Source organism: Euprymna scolopes, chromosome 5 (genome assembly GCF_053919585.1).
Source record: "Euprymna scolopes isolate OS-2025 chromosome 5, ASM5391958v1, whole genome shotgun sequence".
Taxonomy (NCBI): Eukaryota; Metazoa; Mollusca; class Cephalopoda; order Sepiida; family Sepiolidae; genus Euprymna; species Euprymna scolopes.
The window spans coordinates 39,566,250-39,589,121 of record NC_136486.1 but is presented as its reverse complement, the minus strand read 5'-3'; the positions used below and the strand labels follow the sequence as shown (position 1 = coordinate 39,589,121).

Sequence of the window (22,872 nt, the reverse complement as noted above, 5' to 3'; positions counted from 1 at the left end):
AAGTGAGACAATTGTTCTCTAAGGAGGATTCACCTGGTTTTGGCAATTACAGTTGTCAGCTGCTTCATCATTATCATTTATTCTATTACTATTCAGTATTTTATTGTTGTGCATCTTTATAATTTCTAGTTTGTCAGTGCAGCTTCAGCTAAATTTGATAGTGTTCTTATTAAATACTAGTCGTACCCTGCCAGGTGTTGCTGTAGCTCAGTTTGTTTAAATGGACCCCCCACCCCAAGAAAAAAATTATTTTCGTTGTAAGAAGGAATTTGTGTGGCAAGCTTTTTTTTTCATTATAAAAAATATGCTTAATTTAGTTAAGAAAATACTTTTAGTGATTTATTTATCTCATTGTTTCACAACAATCTGAATACATAAATGCTGAATGTAAATTAGGTAGCTGAATTTCTTTTTGTTATAACAATTTATTGTAGTGTGCCGCATGGTAGAACGAACACAGACACAGAAACACGCAAGAGAAATAATAATCAGAGTGAGAGAGAGTTGGAAAGAATAGATATATGTATATACATACAGAGAGAGGAAATTAAAATTTTGTTAGTGTTGACGCCGTAACGTGTAATGAATCGCTGTGTTGCAGTAAATGTAAACAGCGAAAAATCCACGTAAAAACGAAAAGGTATGAAATTAGTAATTACAAGAAATTGGTGCCAATAAAAGGAATAATATGTCCGTTAAGGTCGGCATAATAATGAAAAAAGACACAGCAATTTACTCCAAATATAGAATATTTTGTTTACTAATTTTTTTTTGTTGCATAAAAAAAAAAAAAGTACTGAAACTAAATTAGGTAGATGACATTTTTGCTTTTGTTATAACAAGTTATTATATCAAGCTGCCTGTTAAAACGAACACGCAGACACAGAAACACGCAAGAAATAATAATCAGAGTTAAAAAAAGAGCGAGGGAGAGGAAATAGAAACTATTTTAGATACTGTCGACACCGCAACATGTAAGGAATCGCCATGTCACAGGAATTGTAAACAGCAAAAAAATCACGTATAAGCGAAAAGGTACGCAGTTGATTTAATTTAGTAAAGGTCAGGGATGTTTTGTTGGCATAATATAAGAAAAAGAACCCAGCAATTTACACAGAGGGGACAAATAGGTCTCATTGTGATGCCATATTTGAATGGTAGATTAGCATTCATTTATGATACAAATACTGTTAATCCGGAATAAGAATGGTCAGTACTCAGCCAATCAGAATGGCTGGAATCAGGCTAGGGAAACTTTATTATTTGTGATTGGGAATGGAAAGATAATGTTATGTGCATGTATGTAATAACCAGTTAATGGCAGTGTAAGCACAATATTGTAGGAAAATTTTGAACTTGTTCTGGTGTCAACCAGTAGCAGTGGGAGCACTAAATATTGAGAAAAATAGGAACTCCTTCCTTAGTAGATGTGGCGATTGTGATGGTGCTGCTCACCGAATACAATGTAGCATTTTATTATCATGAGTGAATGTGTCAAATGGTCGTAAGTTACATAAGAAAGTGGCTATCAGAGTAGATGTATTGAATTTTTACATGGTATCCATTCTTGCTCAACAAATGTTCCATCCTACTATACTTTTATTGTTCTTGAAACCAGTAAAATCACCTATCTTTAAGGTCCACATACCTCCCCCCAGTAACTTAGCCACAATAAATTGTAGTCTATTGCATGATAGAGAACAGACTATTTCATGAAATTAATTTTATATAATAGCTTGAATTAAAGTTTAAATTGCAAAACTTAAGTATCATGGTTCAACTGTGCTCTAAATAGAAACATTCATTTTGGACGCGCTCATTTTAAATAGCCTACTGCTGATTTTATTTGTGAGGCCTTTCTGCTTGTGCAGTGATAAAACTTTGTAAATGAATTTGTGATGTTAGCCTGTATAAAAGTGTTAAGCCGAGTCAAATTTGAACTTCCTTCTTTAGATTTGTTTGATTATGAATTTTCAATACTTATTGGAGGCATTCTGATACAAAACCTACATAAGAACATTTTCAGACATCAATTTGTGTGAAGTGAAAAAAAAAAAAAAAAAGAAAATGTCCCAGCTATTTCAGAGTCCATAGGGAACAAACTCGCACACAAAATGCCTTTTATGTAACAGTAGAGATAAATTTTATAGTGTTTATAATTGAGGTGTAGAAATTTATTAAAAGAAAATGGTTAAAATACAATAGAAATTCTCACAAACTCTATATATATATATGTGTGTGTGTGTGCGCATCTTTATTTTCTTACTTTGCCACAAGGCCAAAATTTTTTACAATTCAGTGAGTGAGGAAATAAAGCTGTAGTTATGTAAAGAGTTAGCTAAAAAGAAAAAAAAAAATCAAATTTGTTTATAATAAAGGAAGGGGGTGCACAATTTAGACACAAATAGTTAACTCTTGACCTTTGTCCTGGATTTCCTAATCCAGTCATCAGATATATCTCTACATATCCCATGTCTTTAGCAATATTAATATAAATGTTGTCAACATACCTAAGAGTCCTCCATAGCCACAGCCGATATCTGCATACTCAATCCTCGTAATTTGAGAGTCTAATGGCTGATCCGATTGGAAAAAGTTTGGGTAATACTCAGACCAATCCATTGCATCTGGCCGACATGGGCTAAACAGAAAAAAAAAAAAAAAATATTAGCTGTAAATCTAAATAGTTTTATTGCATAAAAACATTTAAATTCATATTTAAAATTGGATTGCTATTTATTTTGGTTATCAACCATATTTACTTTGTTGCATATTTTGCAGTTTGCTTCACGTTTCTGGAGCAAGTTATAATAATCCATGAAATTTTTATGTTCTTTTTGTTTTACGTTTTTTTTTTATTTTATAAAAACTTAATGACACTCAAATTTTTTGTACTTTTGAAGTTGCTACTACATATTAGGTACAATATAATAAAATAAATTCTGTATAACATCGACAGAACTTTGATACGAGTATACATTTTTGCTCATTAGGATTGAGCCAGCTCTAGCTACATGCAAGTTCAAGGCATTTTGCAGTAGGTTGCCAGTACACCATTAAGTTGTCTACCTGCCAGGTGAGTTTATTCGGGAGTGCATCTTCCCCAGTGAATTAACGTGCACGCAGTTACCAACCTGGAAATTTCTAGTTTAGTGCAGTACATACAGCACCTAATCTTCCGAAATGGTCATCCATCTGGTGCCGGCCAGTCATTGTTGCTGGTGAAAACCAGTGTATCAACATAAATTTGCCATGCACATTATATACATATATGTTTACAAGAATTATGCCATAGCATTCAAATTCTTTTTTAAAAATAAAAATCTTTCCTTTAAAAGTGTTGTTTAAAGGTTCAACAAGCTGCTGTAAAATCCTTATATTTAGACATTTTCTTTGAGATTCAGAGCAAAGTCTTTTCAACCCTTGTTTGTTTTACCATCTTGCATGGGCCCCAAATTTTTCCAATCTGCAATGGTGCTGGCATTATGCCTGTGCCAGAATCAGGTGAATATGCAACAAACTGGAAGAAAGGATCCATTTAACTATGCTTCATCTGAAACTTGATATCAGATCAGACATTTCTTCTAAACATTTAGAATTCTTTAGTAGAACACTTCTTCTAAACATTTAGAATTCTTTAGTAGAACACTTCTTCTAAACATTTAGAATTCTTTAGTAGAACACTTCTTCTAAACATTTAGAATTCTTTAGTAGAACACTTCTTCTAAACATTTAGAATTCTTTAGTAGAACACTTCTTCTAAACATTTAGAATTCTTTAGTAGAACACTTCTTCTAAACATTTAGAATTCTTTAGTAGAACACTTCTTCTAAACATTTAGAATTCTTTAGTAGAACACTTCTTCTAAACATTTAGAATTCTTTAGTAGAACACTTCTTCTAAACATTTAGAATTCTTTAGTAGAACACTTCTTCTAAACATTTAGAATTCCTTAGTAGAACACTTCTTCTAAACATTTAGAATTCCTTAGTAGAACACTCCTTCTAAACATTTAGAATTCCTTAGTAGAACACTCCTTCTAAACATTTAGAATTCCTTAGTAGAACACTCCTTCTAAACATTTAGAATTCCTTAGTAGAACACTCCTTCTAAACATTTAGAATTCCTTAGTAGAACACTCCTTCTAAACATTTAGAATTCCTTAGTAGAACACTCCTTCTAAACATTTAGAATTCCTTAGTAGAACACTCCTTCTAAACATTTAGAATTCCTTAGTAGAACACTCCTTCTAAACATTTAGAATTCCTTAGTAGAACACTCCTTCTAAACATTTAGAATTCCTTAGTAGAACACTCCTTCTAAACATTTAGAATTCCTTAGTAGAACACTCCTTCTAAACATTTAGAATTCCTTAGTAGAACACTCCTTCTAAACATTTAGAATTCTTTAGTAGAACACTCCTTCTAAACATTTAGAATTCTTTAGTAGAACACTCCTTCTAAACATTTAGAATTCTTTAGTAGAACACTCCTTCTAAACATTTAGAATTCTTTAGTAGAACACTCCTTCTAAACATTTAGAATTCTTTAGTAGAACACTCCTTCTAAACATTTAGAATTCTTTAGTAGAACACTCCTTCTAAACATTTAGAATTCTTTAGTAGAACACTTCTTCAAAACATTTAGAATTCTTTAGTAGAACACTTCTTCAAAACATTTAGAATTCTTTAGTAGAACACTTCTCCAAACATTTAGAAGTCTTTAGTAGAACACTTCTCCAAACATTTAGAAGTCTTTAGTAGAACACTTCTCCAAACATTTAGAAGTCTTTAGTAGAACACTTCTCCAAACATTTAGAAGTCTTTAGTAGAACACTTCTCCAAACATTTAGAAGTCTTTAGTAGAACACTTCTCCAAACATTTAGAAGTCTTTAGTAGAACACTTCTCCAAACATTTAGAAGTCTTTAGTAGAACACTTCTCCAAACATTTAGAAGTCTTTAGTAGAACATTTCTCCAAACATTTAGAAGTCTTAGTAGAACATTTCTCCAAACATTTAGAAGTCTTAGTAGAACATTTCTCCAAACATTTAGAAGTCTTAGTAGAACATTTCTCCAAACATTTAGAAGTCTTAGTAGAACATTTCTCCAAACATTTAGAAGTCTTAGTAGAACATTTCTAACCATTCAGAAGTCTTAGTAGAACATTTCTAACCATTCAGAAGTCTTAGTAGAACATTTCTAACCATTCAGAAGTCTTAGTAGAACATTTCTAACCATTCAGAAGTCTTAGTAGAACATTTCTAACCATTCAGAAGTCTTAGTAGAACATTTCTAACCATTCAGAAGTCTTAGTAGAACATTTCTAACCATTCAGAAGTCTTAGTAGAACATTTCTAACCATTCAGAAGTCTTAGAACATTTCTAACCATTCAGAAGTCTTAGTAGAACATTTCTAACCATTCAGAAGTCTTAATAGAACATTTCTAACCATTCAGAAGTCTTAGTAGAACATTTCTAACCATTCAGAAGTCTTAGTAGAACATTTCTAAACATTCAGAAGTCTCAGTAGAACATTTCTAAACATTTAGAAGTCTTAGTAGAACATTGCTTTTAAATCTACTTGGCAGAAAAATGTAAATAAAATTAAAAAACTAAATATGATGCTATTCTTTCAGCAACATCCATAAACTGCACAACTTTAAAAAAAATATTTGGAATCCTTGCTGTTATTCTCAGTTATGTTCTACAGAAATGCATTCAGTTTGAACAAATTCATTTATAGTGCTTTAGAATTCTTTACAACATTTCTAAAAAAAAAAATATAATTCTTTAGAACATTTCTAAAAACTTTAGAATTCTTTAGAACATTTCTTCTAAAAAATGTAGAAATATTTAGAACATTTCTAAAACATTTTAGAATAATTCTTCAGTAGAACATTTATTCTAAAAAGTTCGAATTCTTCAGTAGAACGTTTCTAAAAAATTAGAATTCTTTAGACCATTTCTTCTAAAAATTTAGAATTCGTTAAAACATTTTTAAAAAATTTAGAATTCGTTAGAACATTTTTAAAAAATTTAGAATTCTTCAGTAGAACATTTCTTCTAAAAATTTAGAGAATTATTCAGTAGAACATTTCTAAAAATTTAGAAGTCTTAGTAGAACATTGCTTCTAAATTTTTAGAAGTCTGTAGTAGAAATTAGTGGTGGAACGATTAATCGGAATCGTTAAGAATCGTGTATTTTTTGGAAGGAGTCTGAATCGCATTGTTAAAAAATACCTTAGATTTACAATTCTTTCATTACGATTCTTATATTTTTAAGTTGAACCGTTTGTTTGAAGTGAGATTAATGCTGTCAAAAATTTATGATAAAAATGTCAGTTTTCCATAACATTTAATATGATATACAAGAATTTTAATAACTACTTTAAAGGTAATCTTTATCTTAATGAGTTTTCTTATTCCGTCACATACATAGGCGCTGTCTGTTTTGAAACTTTGAGGCCCATGATTAGTTATCTGTCGGTCAACTTTTGAAGTATCCAAAAACAAAAATGTTAGAACTACATATTATGCTGACTAATTGTTCCGCTTAAGGTCTTTCAAAAACTACAAAAGAAAATCATTTTGCTAACTGTTAAATAAATGCGGAAAGTGAATTTAATTTTTTAAGAAATTTTTTTTTTTTTTTAACTCCAGATTTTTGCAGCACATTTCACAAAAACATTTTTTTTAAATTTACATTCATTTCAAGCATCTTCGAAACAGGGTACATTCTGATATTTTTCTTTAACTAGCAGGGAGACCCGATGTTATCCAGAATTGAATGAAGACCAACAAATTTTCCACACTGTCATTGTAATTTTTTTTTTTTTTTTTTTTCATATCAATTGATTGCCTGTTCTAGTTAGGGCCAATCTCTGCAGTGTACCGGGAGGAAGCTTCACATACTTCCTTACAGTGACAGTCCACAATACATTTTCTACATTGCACTGTAGAGAATCTATTCTATAAAATCATCTGTAAATAATAGCTTCACCTTAAGTTTAAAATGCAATTCCCGTATCATGGTTCACTTGTGTTCTAAAAAGAAATTTTCATTCCGAATGCACCCGTTTTATAAAAAAAAAAATTCAGTTGATTTTATAGACTGGACCTTCTACTTGTGAAATAAAACTTCAAATGCACTTGTGATGTTAGGTTGTATAAAAGTTAATTCTGGTCAAAATCGAACTGCCTTCTATCATATTTTTTCAATTATCGATTTGATACTTATCAGACATTCCAATACAAAACCTATGCAAGAACACTCAGACACATTAAGTACCTTCATGTGATTCTGAATCCATAAGGAACGAACTCAAAGTTCCTTTTATATAATAGATTTGGTTTTTGTTGTTTTTTTTTGTTTTTTAAATACTTTACATTTAAATCTACTTGGCAGAAAAATGTAAATAAAATTTAAATTTTCCGTCCATTATCCAGAGCCTATTTTTGGTATTTTTACAGCCATAATGTTTCAATCAGTCATGTTTTTCTAGTTTTGCATATGAATTACAAAATATATTTCCCCTGAAAGCTCTGGCCTTGATGAAAGGGAGACTAAAATTTGCTGCTATTGTTTCAAATGGTCTGAAATAATAGCAAGGCTCGGTTCCACATATTTCTCATGTTATACCTCTCCTCTTTGGTTTTCATTCATAAAGTAAATTTCAGTGTATAAGGATTATTTGATACTGGAGATATTCATAATCGTACCCTATTTCCAAAAGAGGGAAGATATACCGTATGTAAAATATATGGAATCAAGTCTCAAGGCCAGAGGTTTTGGGGAAATGTATTTTATATATATATATATATATATATATATATCACTGATGAGCTTGAAAAAGTACCGTATGTGGATGACTATAATGCTCCTCATCTTAAGTTGAGCATATTAAGTGATACACAAATTACCATTAGTGTATAAAGCTATGCTCGTTGTGTAAACTCACGATTCAATCAGCAGCCGCTGATAGCATAGTGCCTTTACTGTTGTACAGGCGGTCGGGTTTCAATCCTGGCTTGAGGTAGTTGCCTGTCTAGCCACACTGACGAGCTGTGAAACAGTACTGTATGTGAATGAGTAGTGGATAATTATATTTTAAAAATATATGCCACTCCCCATGTAGGGGTACCAAATTGGTTAAAGGGAAAATTATTCCCAACTCGCATTTAGGTAAAAATGCACTTTCATAAATAATTGAATTCATTCAAGACGTTATCGCAAAAACAAATAACATATGTAAATCGCGATATATCCGAACAGTCAGCAAGGTAGACGAGGAGTAAGGGTTTAGGCTTCCATGAGGTCCCGATTTTGAATCTCGCTAGATTCAGCTACTGAAAGGTGTCAGTGGATAATGTTCGTAAATAATTGAATTCATTCAAGATGTATCGTATGCGTGTGTTGGGACGGTCCATCGAAATTGGGAATCATAAAATGTGTATTTTCCAATACCAAAAACGATTCCTCTATTTTTATTTGATTTAAAAAAAAATAAAATAAAATAAAAAAAAAAAAAAGCCTCTTCCACTGCTGGTAAATATTTATTTTAAACTACCAGTAAAACTAAAATCTATAAATCATAATTTTTCTAAAATATGTTATTAAACTGTCAGCACAAGTGATGTAATAATTTCATATTTTTACTTAAGTTGGTTTATCTAATCTTTCTTCTAATATATAAAGTAAAGTTAGTATATCATTTTGAGCACTACAAAAAAGCATTCTGGCTTGTCATTTTCTTGTAGATCGTTACAGCACATTAAAAATAAAATTTAATTCAGTTCTTTTAAGAAAATACTTTAGGTTAAAATTGTTTTAAATGGCCACCATCTATATATTAAAAAAAGAAGTAGGGGGGGAGCATACATCTGCATTCCATACAGAGTTAACTTAAAATATAATTCAAACATTACAAATTGCTAATATCTTCAAAGAAAGAAAAAAAAAAAAAGTTGTAACAGCAAATAACCAATCAAATCGCAATAAGTCTGGTTCAAAACTGGAAGTTTCTAGTACAGAAACAGCCATCATCAACTCATCTTAATTGATCAGCACAACCCCAGTATCACCTAACCCCCTCCCCCCAATGCAAACTAGATCAAAATTGTTCTGCATAAACTACCTCATTCAGATAATTCTGACTTTGCTTAATAAAAATCCACAAGTGGTGCAGGCCAAACACTTGAGTGTTATGGGCCTGTAATCATTTAGCCTTTCCCACTTAAAGTTTGCCCTCATCTTCATTAATGTGATCATACCCTGATCAAATCAATGGTTGAACAAAAGTAACTTGTATAGGAGATTGAGTCCACTTAGGTCACAATTTTGCTGAATTTATTGCTGAAAGAGCATATCTTTGATGCCAAGTAAAAAAAGAAAACAGAACAAAAGAAAAACAAAACAGGAAAAACAAAACAACTAGATTATGGTTGAATTTATTGTGATCAAAAATATCTGTTGGGTGTACAATTAAGGTCAAACGGTAAAAAAGCTTCATGTGAATGATTGTGACTGCTGCAAAAGAATTGTAGCAACAGGAGTTAGTAATTTTTTACCCAAGGGTGTTTGATTTTGGAAGATGTAGCCAGAAGACTACACTTTTGAAAAAAAACGGGTTTGAATTCTATAATGACAAAGATTGGAGTAGTCAACAGACCGACATTAACAATGTTATTCATTGTTCACAGAGACAAAACATACAAGATAGCAAGTAACAATATTTTGTGGTATATATAAAAGTAAAAACTGAAAACACCGGAAGAAATAAAAATCAAACAAGAGATTTACTGGTATTGTTTGGTTAAAAAATGTCTTCAGAGAAAAAAAAAAAAAAAAAAAAAAAAAATTTGAAATTCATTGAAAAATCGCAAAAGATAGTAAAAATGAGAAACCGTTAAAGACGTTATGCAGTGGCAAGGTGTATTACACGAAGTTCAATTTTTGGTTAAGGAGTAAGAGTTGAACTTTGGGTTTAAATTACACGGTTTTGGGTTCAAGTATTTTTTCAATTGTCTGAGATTAAAATAAGTGCTTGGCAATACATTCAAATTTACAAAGACCAATATCAGACTAGATTCTAACACAAAAGCAGTTATTTACATTTGCTTCCAATAAGATTGAAATCATCTAGTGAGTTTTTATGAATATAAACTTAAAATTATCGCAGTTTTCACAATCTACAATATTCAAAAGAAAGCCTAGGAATCACTATGGCAGTAACATTTCTATAAATTTAAAAAAAAAATAAAAATAAAAAATAAAAAAAAAAATCACCTTTGTCGGCAGCTGTTCTTTGTTACAGCATAAGGCAAGCTCTAGCAGTGTCAGAAATTTCGTGAAAATAGTGAATAATTCCACCCCATCTTTCCAAGCTTATAACTCCTCGAAAAATGTAATTCAAGCCCTAATTTTTTTTTTCAATTAAAGGAGCAAGGACCAAGGTTTAAAAAAAAAAAAAAAAAAAAAAAAAAAAAAACAATGTGTTTTTTTTTTAAAAAAAAAAAAGGTTTTAAACTTCGGACTTTACAGGTAAATTTCTAAAAAAGCGATTTTTTTTTTTTGTTTTAAATTTGAATATATTATTTATTGACCTTTTCTCTTCAATTTGTGATATATAAAACTCCCCGACATAAATTAATTATTTACTTTTTAAGAGACATTTCAAAATGAGAGGCGTGAATTATTCGACCCCCTGTCTTTCCAAGCTTATAACTTCTCGAAAAATGTAATTCAAGCCCTAATTATTTTTTTCAATTAAAAGGAGCAAGGACCAAGGTTTCATTAAAAAAAAAAAAAAAAAAAAAAAAAAAGACAAAAGAAAGACAAAAAAAAACAATGTGTTCTTATAAAATAAGGTTTTAAACTTCGGACTTTACAGGTAAATTTCTAAAAAAAGCGATTTTTTTTTTTTGTTTTAAATTTGAATATATTTATTGACCTTTTCTCTTCAATTTGTGATATATAAAACTCCAACATAAATTAATTATTTACTTTTTAATAGACATTTCAAAATGGGTGACACTTGGGGGCGAGCGTGAATTTAAAAAAAAACGTTTGTCTAAAATATTATATTCGGTTTATTGGAAAGAACATAAAATTTCACATTGACCCTGAAAATATCGTAAAAATAGAATCAATAGAAAAATTTTGATAGATTTTTAAAGTTTAAAAATTGAAAAATATTGAGTTCGGAAAATTCATTACTGTTTTAAAAAAAAAAAAAAAATTATTTCTATTACTTTTAAAACAACTGTAATAGTTTATTTTGGAAGTATAATCCATAAAGAAAATAAATAACCCACTTTTAACAGAGAAATTACGAGATTTTTATATTGTATTCGCAGTTTCGTGTTAGGGGTGTCAAAAATTCCTACAAAAATTCTGATACTGCTAGGCAAGCTCAATCTCAGAAATTTCACCTGGGTCCTACTATGTTTGTAAATATGAGAAGGATTGGTACTTTGGTGTTACAAACCTTATATTCAAACATTCTGATGTTAATATCAAATTTGTTCAAAAGCATCATCAAATCAATTTTCTGGCACATATGAGGGGTTTTAACAGAAGACATCAAGAGAATGGCCTCTACTTTGAGAGGCACTAGACATTTTTGTGCTTTCTTGTAATGACGAAGGATATAAAATCCAGTTTAACATGATTTAGACATTGATTTTGGTATATAATTGAATACTCAGTGAAATCAATTACAATTTTCAACCATTTTTTTGACATTCCTGGCTCAGAAATGTCAAACTTCTAAAGTCCATTTCAGTTTTTTTTTTTTTTTTTTTTTTTTTTAAACATTTAAAAACAATGTCAATTTTGGCACATAATTGATTTAATAGTCATTGTAATCATTTACAAATTACCCCCCCCCGCCCAAATCTCTGGCTCAAAAATTTTTCAGTCTTTATTTTTTTTATGCATGTGCCGTCTTCTAATGACGAAAAATATAAAACGTAGCGTTTAACATGCTTTAGACCTTGATTTTGGCATTATAATTTAATACCCAGTGGAATAATTTACACCCCCCCCCTTTTTTTTTAAACTCCCAGCTCAGAAATGGCAAACTTCTAAAATCCATTTCAGTTTTTTAACCATTTAAAAAAACAATGTCAATTTTGGCACATGATTGATTTCATACTTATTGGAATCATTTACAAATCTTCAAACATTTTTTTTTTAATCTCTGGCTCAAAAAAATCTCCAACCGTTTGTTTGGAAATCCCTGGCTTAAAAAAAAATCTCCAATCTTTTATTAAACAAAAAACCTGGCTCAAAGTTTTAAGGTTTTGTAAATTCTGTTGATTTTTTTTTTGTATGATTAAGGAGATTGTTTATAGGATTGAATATATATATATATTTCATAATTGTCACATGGATTTTTCAAAAGAGAAGAGAAAGATGAAATGAGTGGGGAATAAAAATTCAGGATATTTAGCAGAAATAATATTTGGTCATTTCAAAAATAAAAGAAAAAAAAGAAAAAGTTGAAATAAAACTAGATCCATAATCCTCATCCCTAAATGCACAGAATTTTTTGCATAGCAAAAAAAAGTTTTATTCGTTAACTGCCATAAACTGTTAGAATGGTCTAGTAATGGGATAAAAAAAAGGGGGGGGGTTGCTATGAGCAAAGATCTCTCGTCCCCAGATAAAAAAAAAAAAAAAAAAAAAACACAAATGCTGCCTCATTAGTATCAGAGTTAATATCACCAGAGTTACAATTCCATTCTGAAGATTTAAGCTTGAAAAAGTTAACTCGCCTGGCTTCCAACAATCTTAGAGGGAAGATTATCCCATCTTCCAGAGGACCCTTCACCAAGTTTGTGAGCCAAGCAGTGTGGAAGAATATCCTAAAACCCTGCTGTATTGAATACATACCTAGAATCGATGCTTAAAGAAGAAATAACTCTACAAATCTAACCCGTAAAGCAGAGTTGAAGTGGATGAGAGACTCATTACTTTTATCAACTAACAGAAATTGCAAAACCGATTGGAGACAACGGATATTTAAAATATAAAAAAATAAAATAAAAATTTTAAAAAAGCAACGCATGGACTATGTAAATTCTAACGTAACATCACAGCCAATTAAGTTATACGTTAGCTATTGCTCAATCCATCAAATAGCAAAGACCAAAAGGAAGATTCCAAAATTACTGAACTGACCGAACCGTTCTCAGTCAAAGAACTTAATATCAACACCAATGCTCTTCAGCTTGGTAATTCTGTTAACATATACATACACTTATAGCGTTCGTGTATGTGGGTACAACATTTTAACAGCCTATACCACTGGATCGATCATGACCAAACCTGGAATGGTGGTATTCCTCCACCTAGAGATAGTGCACACCAAGTTGGGGTTTAACACCATCCGGGGGGGATGGGGGGGCACTATCATAGCGCTGGCAAACTTTTTTGAATTTAAATCTGATCACCTTCCTCCACCTCAACCAATTAAACAACTGTGATTCTTTGTAATTGTTTCAATTTTATGTGTAACAATAAAATTTCATAGTTGGATTTCAGTCACTTCAGGGGGTAGTAAAAAATAAAAATAGAGTAAAAAATAAAAATAGAGTAAAAAATAAAATAAAATTTTTTTTTTTCAAAACATCTTAATAGTTGCTCTTACAGCATCCACTTACTGTAAGGATGCCCGCAAAGCAGATACCCGAATGTACAGCGATGTCCCGCATGAAGCACAGGTATCTTTGCTAGTAGATAATGTTTTTGCAGGTGTTACGAACCAGATTTATCCACAAACAAAACAAGGAGACGAGTTGAGATGCTCAATTTTAAAAAAGCTCAAAACAATGTAACACGCAAGACCAAAAGGAAGATTCCAAAACTACTGGACTGATCAAGCCATTCTCAATCAAAGAGCTCAATATCAACACCGATGCTCTTAAGTTTGGTAATTTCATTAGCATAGATTTTTGCAGGTGTTATGAACCAGTCTCATACATAAAAAAAAATAAATAAACAAGGAGACGAGTGGAGATGTTAAAGCTGAATAGGTATAAACTTTGGTTCAGCTTTATTAAGACAAAAAAAAAAAAAAAAAAAAAAAAAAAATCTTGAATTTGGTCATAAAAATGGAAAAACGTGTCTCTACTAATAAAGGTATAAAAAGAGAAGAGAGGTACCAGTGATGGTTTTACGAGAACTCAATCTCTTTGGCAGTCTTTGAGACAAGCATATTTTTCCTCTGGTGCTGAAATCCAAACAGTCTTCTAATCTTGGCATTGCATGACTCACCTTACTAGTCATCTTATCCATTTAAAGTTAAAACAAAAACGATTTTTTTCCCTTCCATATCAGCAAACCGGCCATTAACACCCACTGACCAGAAACTAAGGATCAATGACACTTTCTTTAGCCATATATTGTGGCACCTAAAAGGAGATCAAGCACCGGCATAGAAATGAATCCTTATTTGCATTCTGACAAGAAACCTACCTAAGATCTGAAAAAAAAAAATTGCTCTTTTCAAACCGGATAAAGAACCAGCACATCATTTTGCTATGCCATTTGTTTAAAATGTTTGAGATCCTAATAATCAACATGTTGGCTCCAGTTGCTGAACCAGCCTTTATGTATGTAGAGTGAGCAAATGTTGATGGTTTTGTGGAGTGTTACTTTTATTGCAGTAGCCTGTAGTTTAGTATTAAGTTGTATTTAACTTTAGGGTATGTCATTTCTAATAAGGATTGATGTACCTCCACAGGCTCTGAGTCCAGTATTGTGTATATAGTTATATTGATTGTAATTTTTATATTGTCATCCGATTTCATAAAGGTTTCTTGGAGACAGGCTACTACTGGAAGAAAGTTATCGAGTAGAATAGTTGAGCTCATTTAGGTTTGCCTTTAGACCATGACAATTCCACTGGATTATATTATCTGTTTCATGTTTTGTATTTTAGTTTGTTATTTGGGTTTAGTTATCTTTATGTTTGCCTTAGGTCCTCGGCAGTCCCATTGAATTATAGTTTGAGTTTTTTTATTGTGGTCTGTCATTTTATTTGTCTGGGGGTGTTTTGTCTTCTACCTCCATCTCCTCTAGTGTTCCTATTTTGTTTCCTCCTCTTGAGGTTGATTGGGATCTAGATCATGGTTTGTTAATTGTTTTTAGTTTTCGTTTTATTGGGTGATGGTGTTGTTTCATTTGGTTTGTTTATAAGGGTTGTTTTCATTTGGTGAATTTTTTCTTTTTCTTTGTTTGATTTAATTTTTTGGTTTGTTGGTTCTGTTTTTTTTTTTTTGTTGTTGTTGTTGTACTCTCTTTTGTAGACTGATTATTTCCAGAGTTCAGGATTAGTGTTTTAATTTCTTTCATTAGGTCTTTCATCTCTTATCAATTGAGATAGTTCTTCAGTTTTTATTTCTGGAGGATTTTTTGTATAGCTTTGACAACTTCGATTTGTGTTTATTTTAGCATTCTTGGTTACTTCTGAGTATCTTGCGTTCATAATTTTCCTGGCTTCCGAGAAGATTATATTTTTTGTGTACTTTGTTATTTCTTTTTCTTTTAGCCATGTTTTGCATCCTTTGAAGTCAGCTGAATGGTTTTCACTACAGTTTGAGCATTTGGGGTCTTTTTTGCAGTCACAAATGTTTTGAGTTTTCACCACATCTTACACAGATGTGTGATTTGGTGCATTTGGATTGGTGATGTCCAAATTGTTGACAATTGTAGCATCTTAGAGGGTTTGGGATGTATTTTCAACGTTCACTTTTAGGTATCCAATTTTAATCTCACTTGGGGGATTTGTGGAGTCAAAGGAGAATATATATGTATTCGTCAATATAGTTTCTCCATTTCATTTTATTCTTATTCTTTTTACTTCTGTAACACTTTGGGATGATAGATTAGATAAAATTTCCTCAATCGAGCAATTTGATAGTTCACTGCATCTAATGACTCCTTTTGAGGAGTTTAGGTGTGGGTGGGGATAAGTTTTAATTTTGATATTGTTAAACGTTTGCCAATTGAGAATTTCTTTAGCTTGTGTTTTTTGTTTCAATTCGACAAGTTTGGTGTTATTTTGCAGTTTTATCATTTTGGGTTTTATTTTTTGAGAAAATTTTTTCCATTGTAAAAGGTGAAATTTTATTTATTTTCAAGTGTTTCCATTACTAAAAATATTGAGTTTTCTTTGAGCATTTCTGTTCATCTTCTGAACTTGAAAGGTCGGAAACATCTGAAAAGCTTCTTGTTTTGGGGGTAATAAAAGCCATAATCAAATAAGATCGGTTTTTTCATCATCTTTGCTCCCCACCCACCTCGGAGCCCTATATGGGAAGTGCCTGGGGGAAAACCCATTCGCCCAGGCTCAACAAGGATACAAAGAGGATATACTCGATTTACGTGATATCATTCATGAGCACCTGTTTTCCTTTGATGTTACTCTGGGATACGTAGTAATTTAAAGAGTTTGCAGCCATGTCATAGATATTTCACTTCATCGATTGACCCTCAGCCATCGCTTTCCACCATATATTAAGAAATAGTTATTTGTGGGGAAGGGATAGCCATATTTTGTTAATGATATGTTTATGGGGTGGGCAATATATGGTGGGGCTTGACGTGACCAGCCGATTGATCGGATCGGGCCCCTCTGACCGCCCGTCTAGCCCAGTAAGGGCCAAAGTGGTGTGTGGGGATACTAAATCCTGACCAAGTCTCTCAACTACCAGGATCCCGTCCTAAAGGTATTACGGGTCGCTACCTACGGCCAACAGGTAGCCCCATTGAGGGACTTCTACTCTCTGCAGAGGGGTAGTCGGCATATTCTGATGCCCTGCCGACAGGGTCAAGTGGAATCTGATCAGATTTTGAAGAATAATTTTTAAATTTTTTTTTTTTTTTTCTTTAATTATTTAACCCATAGTTGGGACCCTAACAGGGTCAGAGTGGACCTGGGAGCAATGGCAATTAAAGGGTGGCTCCACGCTTCCCAAAGCTCGCAAACTGGGGCCTCACCATCAGATATAGGTTAAGGTCATATCCAGGACTGGGAAGTAAGGAAGGAAAAAGAAAGGAGGGGGGAAGGGGCTGTTGATTTTGTTTTGTAGAACATAATTAAGTTTTACAAAACAGAATAGAAAACAAAAACAGAAATCGATGTAGGTGCATTTCGTCTCAGAAAGCCAATAGGCAGCCTGATCTGGTAGCACCAGTATTGTCATTTAAGAAACACTTCAAAATCAAATTGAAAGTCAACTTCCAGAACAATCTATGGAAATTGACTAACCCCAAGTGTTATTCCCCTGCAGACCATGCATGTTCTGTTTAGACCCAGCATTGAACAATACCTGCTGCTTGACCACTGGTTACTCGAATCTCAAACCTGAACAAATTGCATCTTACTGGCATTACCTGTGCAGATGCGAGATTGGAAAGCAAAGTAGAGGTCACACAAGGTTACCAATGATGAATTCTATGGATTTGAACCAATATCCGGAGAACAAGTTGTTTTAGTCATATTCAACCTTGGGGAGAGACCAGAGAGCTAGAGTGATCCTCTTGCTACCGACATGGAAATTCTCCTTTGTGACCTTCCAACTCAGAAGCAGCTTAGATCCAGCGAAGGATGTTTAACCAGTCGATAAAACAAATGAGGATATCAGAAGCTGTTATGGCCAGATGGCTCTACAAAACTGACCCAACTGTAGAGAGAGCCATATGATTTAGAATTGCTACTATCCAACCAGCGCAGCTTTAGAGCTCAATGATAACGCAAATGACTAAAGTGAGAAATTGGACAAGTACTTCGAGACAAAATGGAAAGAGAAAAGAGAAAGAAAAGAGAAAAAGAAAAATTCTAAAAATGGTTCTGATCTGGAATTCAACCCAATTAAAAAAAAAAAACTCAGAAAACAAAAATCTTTAGTGGAATTGAATTGTCTCTCTTGATTTCTAAAACATGGTGGATTATTTCATTTCTGCATAAAATTTAATTTTCTTAGTTAAAAAACTACTCAATTCAAGTGATTTTTTTAGGATTGAGATCTTTGTTCTGTTGCTGGTAGGTACATCATAACGTTTTTTTTTTTTTTTTGCATTTTTTATTTAAAATTAAGTTGAATTCTGGACAAGCAAAAATATTGAATAATAAACACTGGAAAAAGGCACCGTTTTATATAATCTATATATCTATACAAGTGAACATGTCTGTGTACATTTCTCTACGCAATAACTGTCAATTTTAAGTCTACAGACTCAAAATTTGATAGACAAGGTACTGAGATTTGATCAGTTTTCGGCCATTTGGCTGTTAAGGAGTCAAAGTTCAACGATCTGACCTTTGAGAACCCTATCAAACTCCTGACAATTTTGGGTCTAAATACTTGAAATTTTAGACAGTGATCTAACTTGATTTGAGCCCAAAACAAATGTTAAGGGGTCATAAGGAGGGGGGGGACAAAGTTTTAAAAAAATCGACCGCTTTTTTTTTGCTTCACATACACCTGGGCAATGTCGGGCTGAAATGCTAGTTAAATATACTTTATAAACAAAGTAATTTAGCTAAATACAGCATAATCATGTTGACATATTGGTTCTTAGCAGATCACTGAAGTTAAATAACGATGAACCTGACCTGTATCAGGTGGGTGACTGTTTGGTCATGCTCAGTACTGTATGTACTGGATAGAAATTCTCAGGTTGGTATCTGGAGGTGCAATTATCCACTAGGAGCGATGCACCCTCAGTCTTCATTAAGACATACATTCAGAAGGAAAACTGTTGTAAAACCTGAGGTCTAATGTCTGCTTGGTCCTATGGCAGCCATTGCACCAACTGAGATTAGCAGTTGTACCAAAAGGTATAATGGTTCTGCACAAAGTCTTCACCACTATCAACAAATCATACATATAGCAGACTTCATGTGTTGAAATTGATGGAAACATCAGTAATTTAGCTAAGATGTATTAAAAAAAAAAACCCTAAGCACTCATGCGTAACAAGCCAAGCATGCGGGGTCTTCCTCCACTAGTGAAAAATTTACAATCACCATGATTAATGTTTGTGCAAAATTTAAAAAAAAAAAAAAAAAAAAAAAAAAAAAAAAAAAATCAAGAGAACTTATTACTGTGGAAAGTGTGTGCGTGTGTGTGGAGGGCAGATAGCACCTACTCCACGCTTAAGTACCTGAAAAAAATAAAAAATAAAAAAAATAAAGTTTAAATGTACTTAAATTTTTCTTTCTGGAAACACCAGTAAGTGACTAAGAAGCAAACCTACACGTTTTTGTTTAGAGCTATATCAATCTAATAAATAGCGAGAACTGACTATATATAAAGTTAGAATTTCCAGTAATATATTTGACAGGTGTAAACAATATAAGACATTTAGCAATTTCTCTTGTCTACTCACAATAATATACCACATCCAGTGACATTTTTGCTAATATATCTAATTTAAGTATTGACTTTGTTAATAGACAGCTCATTGTGACAATTTCTTGGGGACATTAACTACCCTTCAAGACAGAAGATAATTGCCTGGATAGGATGGTTTCATGACAATAAAAACATACATTACTCTTCAGAAGTAAAAAAAAAAAAAAAAAAAAAAAAAAAAAACATGGCACTTGTGCATAACTTTTCTTTTGCACTTATTTTTGAAGAACTTTAAGGAAACAATTCAAGATCCAATTTTAAACTGTCAGTTTCACATAATTTAGTTAAAAAACAAATACATAAAAGTAATACAATACAAAATAAACGATTTTGCAAACATTTGAAACTGAAGTGAAAGTTGTCATAAGAAATTGTATCAATTAAAATCCATGGTTTTGAACAGCCATTTGTTTTTGTTTTGTTACAAAAATTTTTTTAAAATTTATTTTAATTCAATAAATGTTAAAATAATGTTTCATTCAGAGTTATTGTATGAACGCAAATGTATTTTTAGATTCATACAAGTATTTACAAAATTTTTTTTAAATATTCTTTTAGGGGAGATAGTAAATATAAGTATTTTCATAATTACTCCTTAAAAACAAACAATTATTTTTTTCCAATTCTGTGTGTCACTTTATTTTCGTTTTGTTTTTGTTTCTTTTTGTTAAAAATCTTTGGGGGAAAAAAAAAAAAAAAAAAATTGTGCCTTGATTTGACTCAAAATTAAACCTAATTAAATCTGCAAAGACAGACAATTATTTGGCACACTATTGGAAAAAAATAATAATTCTCAGTCGTTAAGGGTTTAATTAGTCCATACAACTTCAAATTTAAATTAAAAAAAACAAAAAAAAAAACAAGCAACAGTTGATAAGGATTTCTACTTTTCAAAGATTTTAGTGTTACATTGTTGTGTTAAATTCAAATTTTAAAGAAAAGGTCACTTGTAAAATTTAATTTGCAAAGAAAAAAAAAAATTTGTTTAGGTGTTACATTGTTATTGTGTTAAAAAAAAATTCAAATTTTAAAGAAAAAGGTCACTTGTAAAATTTAATTTAAAAACAAACAAAAAAAACTTATAGATGAAAGTTGCGATTGATTAAATTCATTGTTTTTATTTTAATAAAGAAATAAACAAGTTTATTATATATATATATATATATATATATATATATATATACATACATTTTTTCAAAGATTAAATCAGTTTTCTTTAGTAAATATCTTTTTAGGCATGGATTTCGAAGTAAGTAAATTCGTTTTGTTTGTTACAAGATTGTTTTACGATATTTTACACTGACGGACCCAATCGATCGCCTGTGTCGAAGTTGCTTTCAATCAGCAGCAGCGCTAATTAGTCGCACATCGATTGTACATAATTTTTAACTGTACATATTTAGTAAAACCGCTCTAGGAATGAGAAGAGTTAAAAAAAAAAAAAATAGATAAATAACAGCTAGTATTGTCTGGTTGTTTCAGTTTTTGTAATTTTACATCACAATGAGACTTCAAAAAATCTTTCCAGCGGTATAATGACATCAATGTCCGAATCAAGAATGCCCTGCATGCTTTCAGTTGCCTGCAATCCAGTCTATTTTTTTTTCAGGCGTTTGTTCAGACTATCCTTCTCTATGGCTGTGAGATCTGCAGATCTCAAAAGGTAAATAGTGTTTGACCGTTACTGTCTCCGCCGTCTCCAATATCTAAATAGGGACACGATGTAGGACCATCTCCTGTAACCAAGCCTTTTTTTAAAAGAGACTTCACCAGTTTGACCACACTGTGCACCGCAACTTAGAAAAGTTCATCCATGAAAGCAATAGCTCCAGAATAACTTCAAGGTTGACCAAGATGCCTGGGAGGCTAGCCAAGAATGTGGTTACACATCAAAGCCAATGTTAAACCTGGCTGCAGTCCACAGGTCTGTTGTGGACACCACTAGGATTGGCTGCTGATCATTATTTTGACCACCGTGGGCCATCATATGTGGTTTGTGTTTATCCAAGACGCTGTGTGTTCAATGGGAGGAGCCAGCTGAACTAATCTTGATTGAATGTTGCTTCAAGTTTGTTTCTTTCAGGACATTTTTTTTTGTCTCTTACTTGAGGTTGGAAATTGTTCACGAAACATCCCACGTAACAACCTTTAACTTTTCCTTTTTGTTACCATTTCACTTGTGTCGCTTACTAGGATGATCAGGTCAACATCAATCAATCCCTCGATGGCTTTCTCATGGAAGTCTGTAGAGAGAGATCTGTATTTTTCATCCGATGTGCTGCTGTTAAGATAGTGTTATCAGAGGTTTCCTATGATGGGTATTATTCACAGGATCATTTGTAATACTATAGTACATAAAAAGGGGGGGTGTAAGCCAATCTGCTTAGTTTATGGAACGAGTTAGGTACAAGTCAATCCATTGATATAGGAATTGTTTTGTTGGTTAGTCATTTTTTACTTACAGTATATCAACCCTTTTCAGTTTATTTAATGTTGAATCCAGTCAGTCATTTTGGAAAGTTTTCAAATGCTGAAAGTTCTTTATATCTTCAAAAGAAAGGCGACAAGTCCAACCCGGCCAATTACAGACCAGTCTCCCTCACATCAGATCTTGGTACAGCCAATATTCGAGGACATTACTGACCACCTCAAGAGAAACTTTGAACAACAATATGGATTTACTTCTAGCAAGTCAACCATTACTAACCTCATTGATGCTCTGGACAAAGGCACAGAGTCATAATCTACCAGTTGAAGTCATCTTTCTGGATTACGCTAAGGCCTTTGACACTGTCCCTCATGAGTGACTCCTTTCACAATATCTTCAGAATCCATGTGTTCGTAGTTTTCTCACACACCAAAAACAAAGTTGTGGTCAATGGAACTTGTTCTGACTGGACGAATGTGACTAGTGGTGCCACAGAGTTCTGTTCATGGCCCACTGCTCTTCATTCTCTTCATTGCTGATATCACAGATATCATGGACGAACATCGTAAACAACCCCAACCATGATGTATAACGATTGAAGCTGCTGCACTCTAAAAGAAACCAATGAAGAGAAGGATCTTGGTGTAATCATTGACCAAAGGCAGTCCTTCACTAAGCATGTTGAATTCCAAGTCAAAAAAGCCAACTGGATTCTCAGATCACAACTCTGGATACAACATCTTTCCTGTTTCTTTATAAGTTTCTAATCTGTCCACACTTGGAATAGTTTTCTGTTGTCTGAGGTTAAAAAAAAAAAAAAAAAAAGGACACCTTGGAAAGGGTTCAGCATAGAGCAACGAAACTGGTACACGGCATTTCCGATTGTTTTTCCCTACTCTGAACGCCTCACCTGTCTCAACCTTCCTACTCTAGAATTCCGCAGACAGTGCACCGATATATTAGACGTACAAAATAGTGTTTCGAATGGTCTGTTACAGCAGACCTTGTCCCAACTGTG

General features: G+C 32.4%; 1 protein-coding gene across 2 annotated transcripts in view; it reads right to left on the bottom strand.

Annotated features, from left to right (window-relative positions):
* The window catches only part of LOC145276780 (tRNA (guanine-N(7)-)-methyltransferase-like), a 68,210-nt gene that overhangs the window by 28,986 nt on the left and 16,352 nt on the right, over positions 1–22,872 (bottom strand). For both annotated transcript variants that reach the window (XM_080128059.1, XM_080128060.1), the window contains exon 2: positions 2,511–2,641. In XM_080128059.1, coding sequence (XP_079984185.1) covers positions 2,511–2,641 — 131 coding nt within the window. The remainder of the gene's footprint in view (positions 1–2,510; positions 2,642–22,872) is intronic.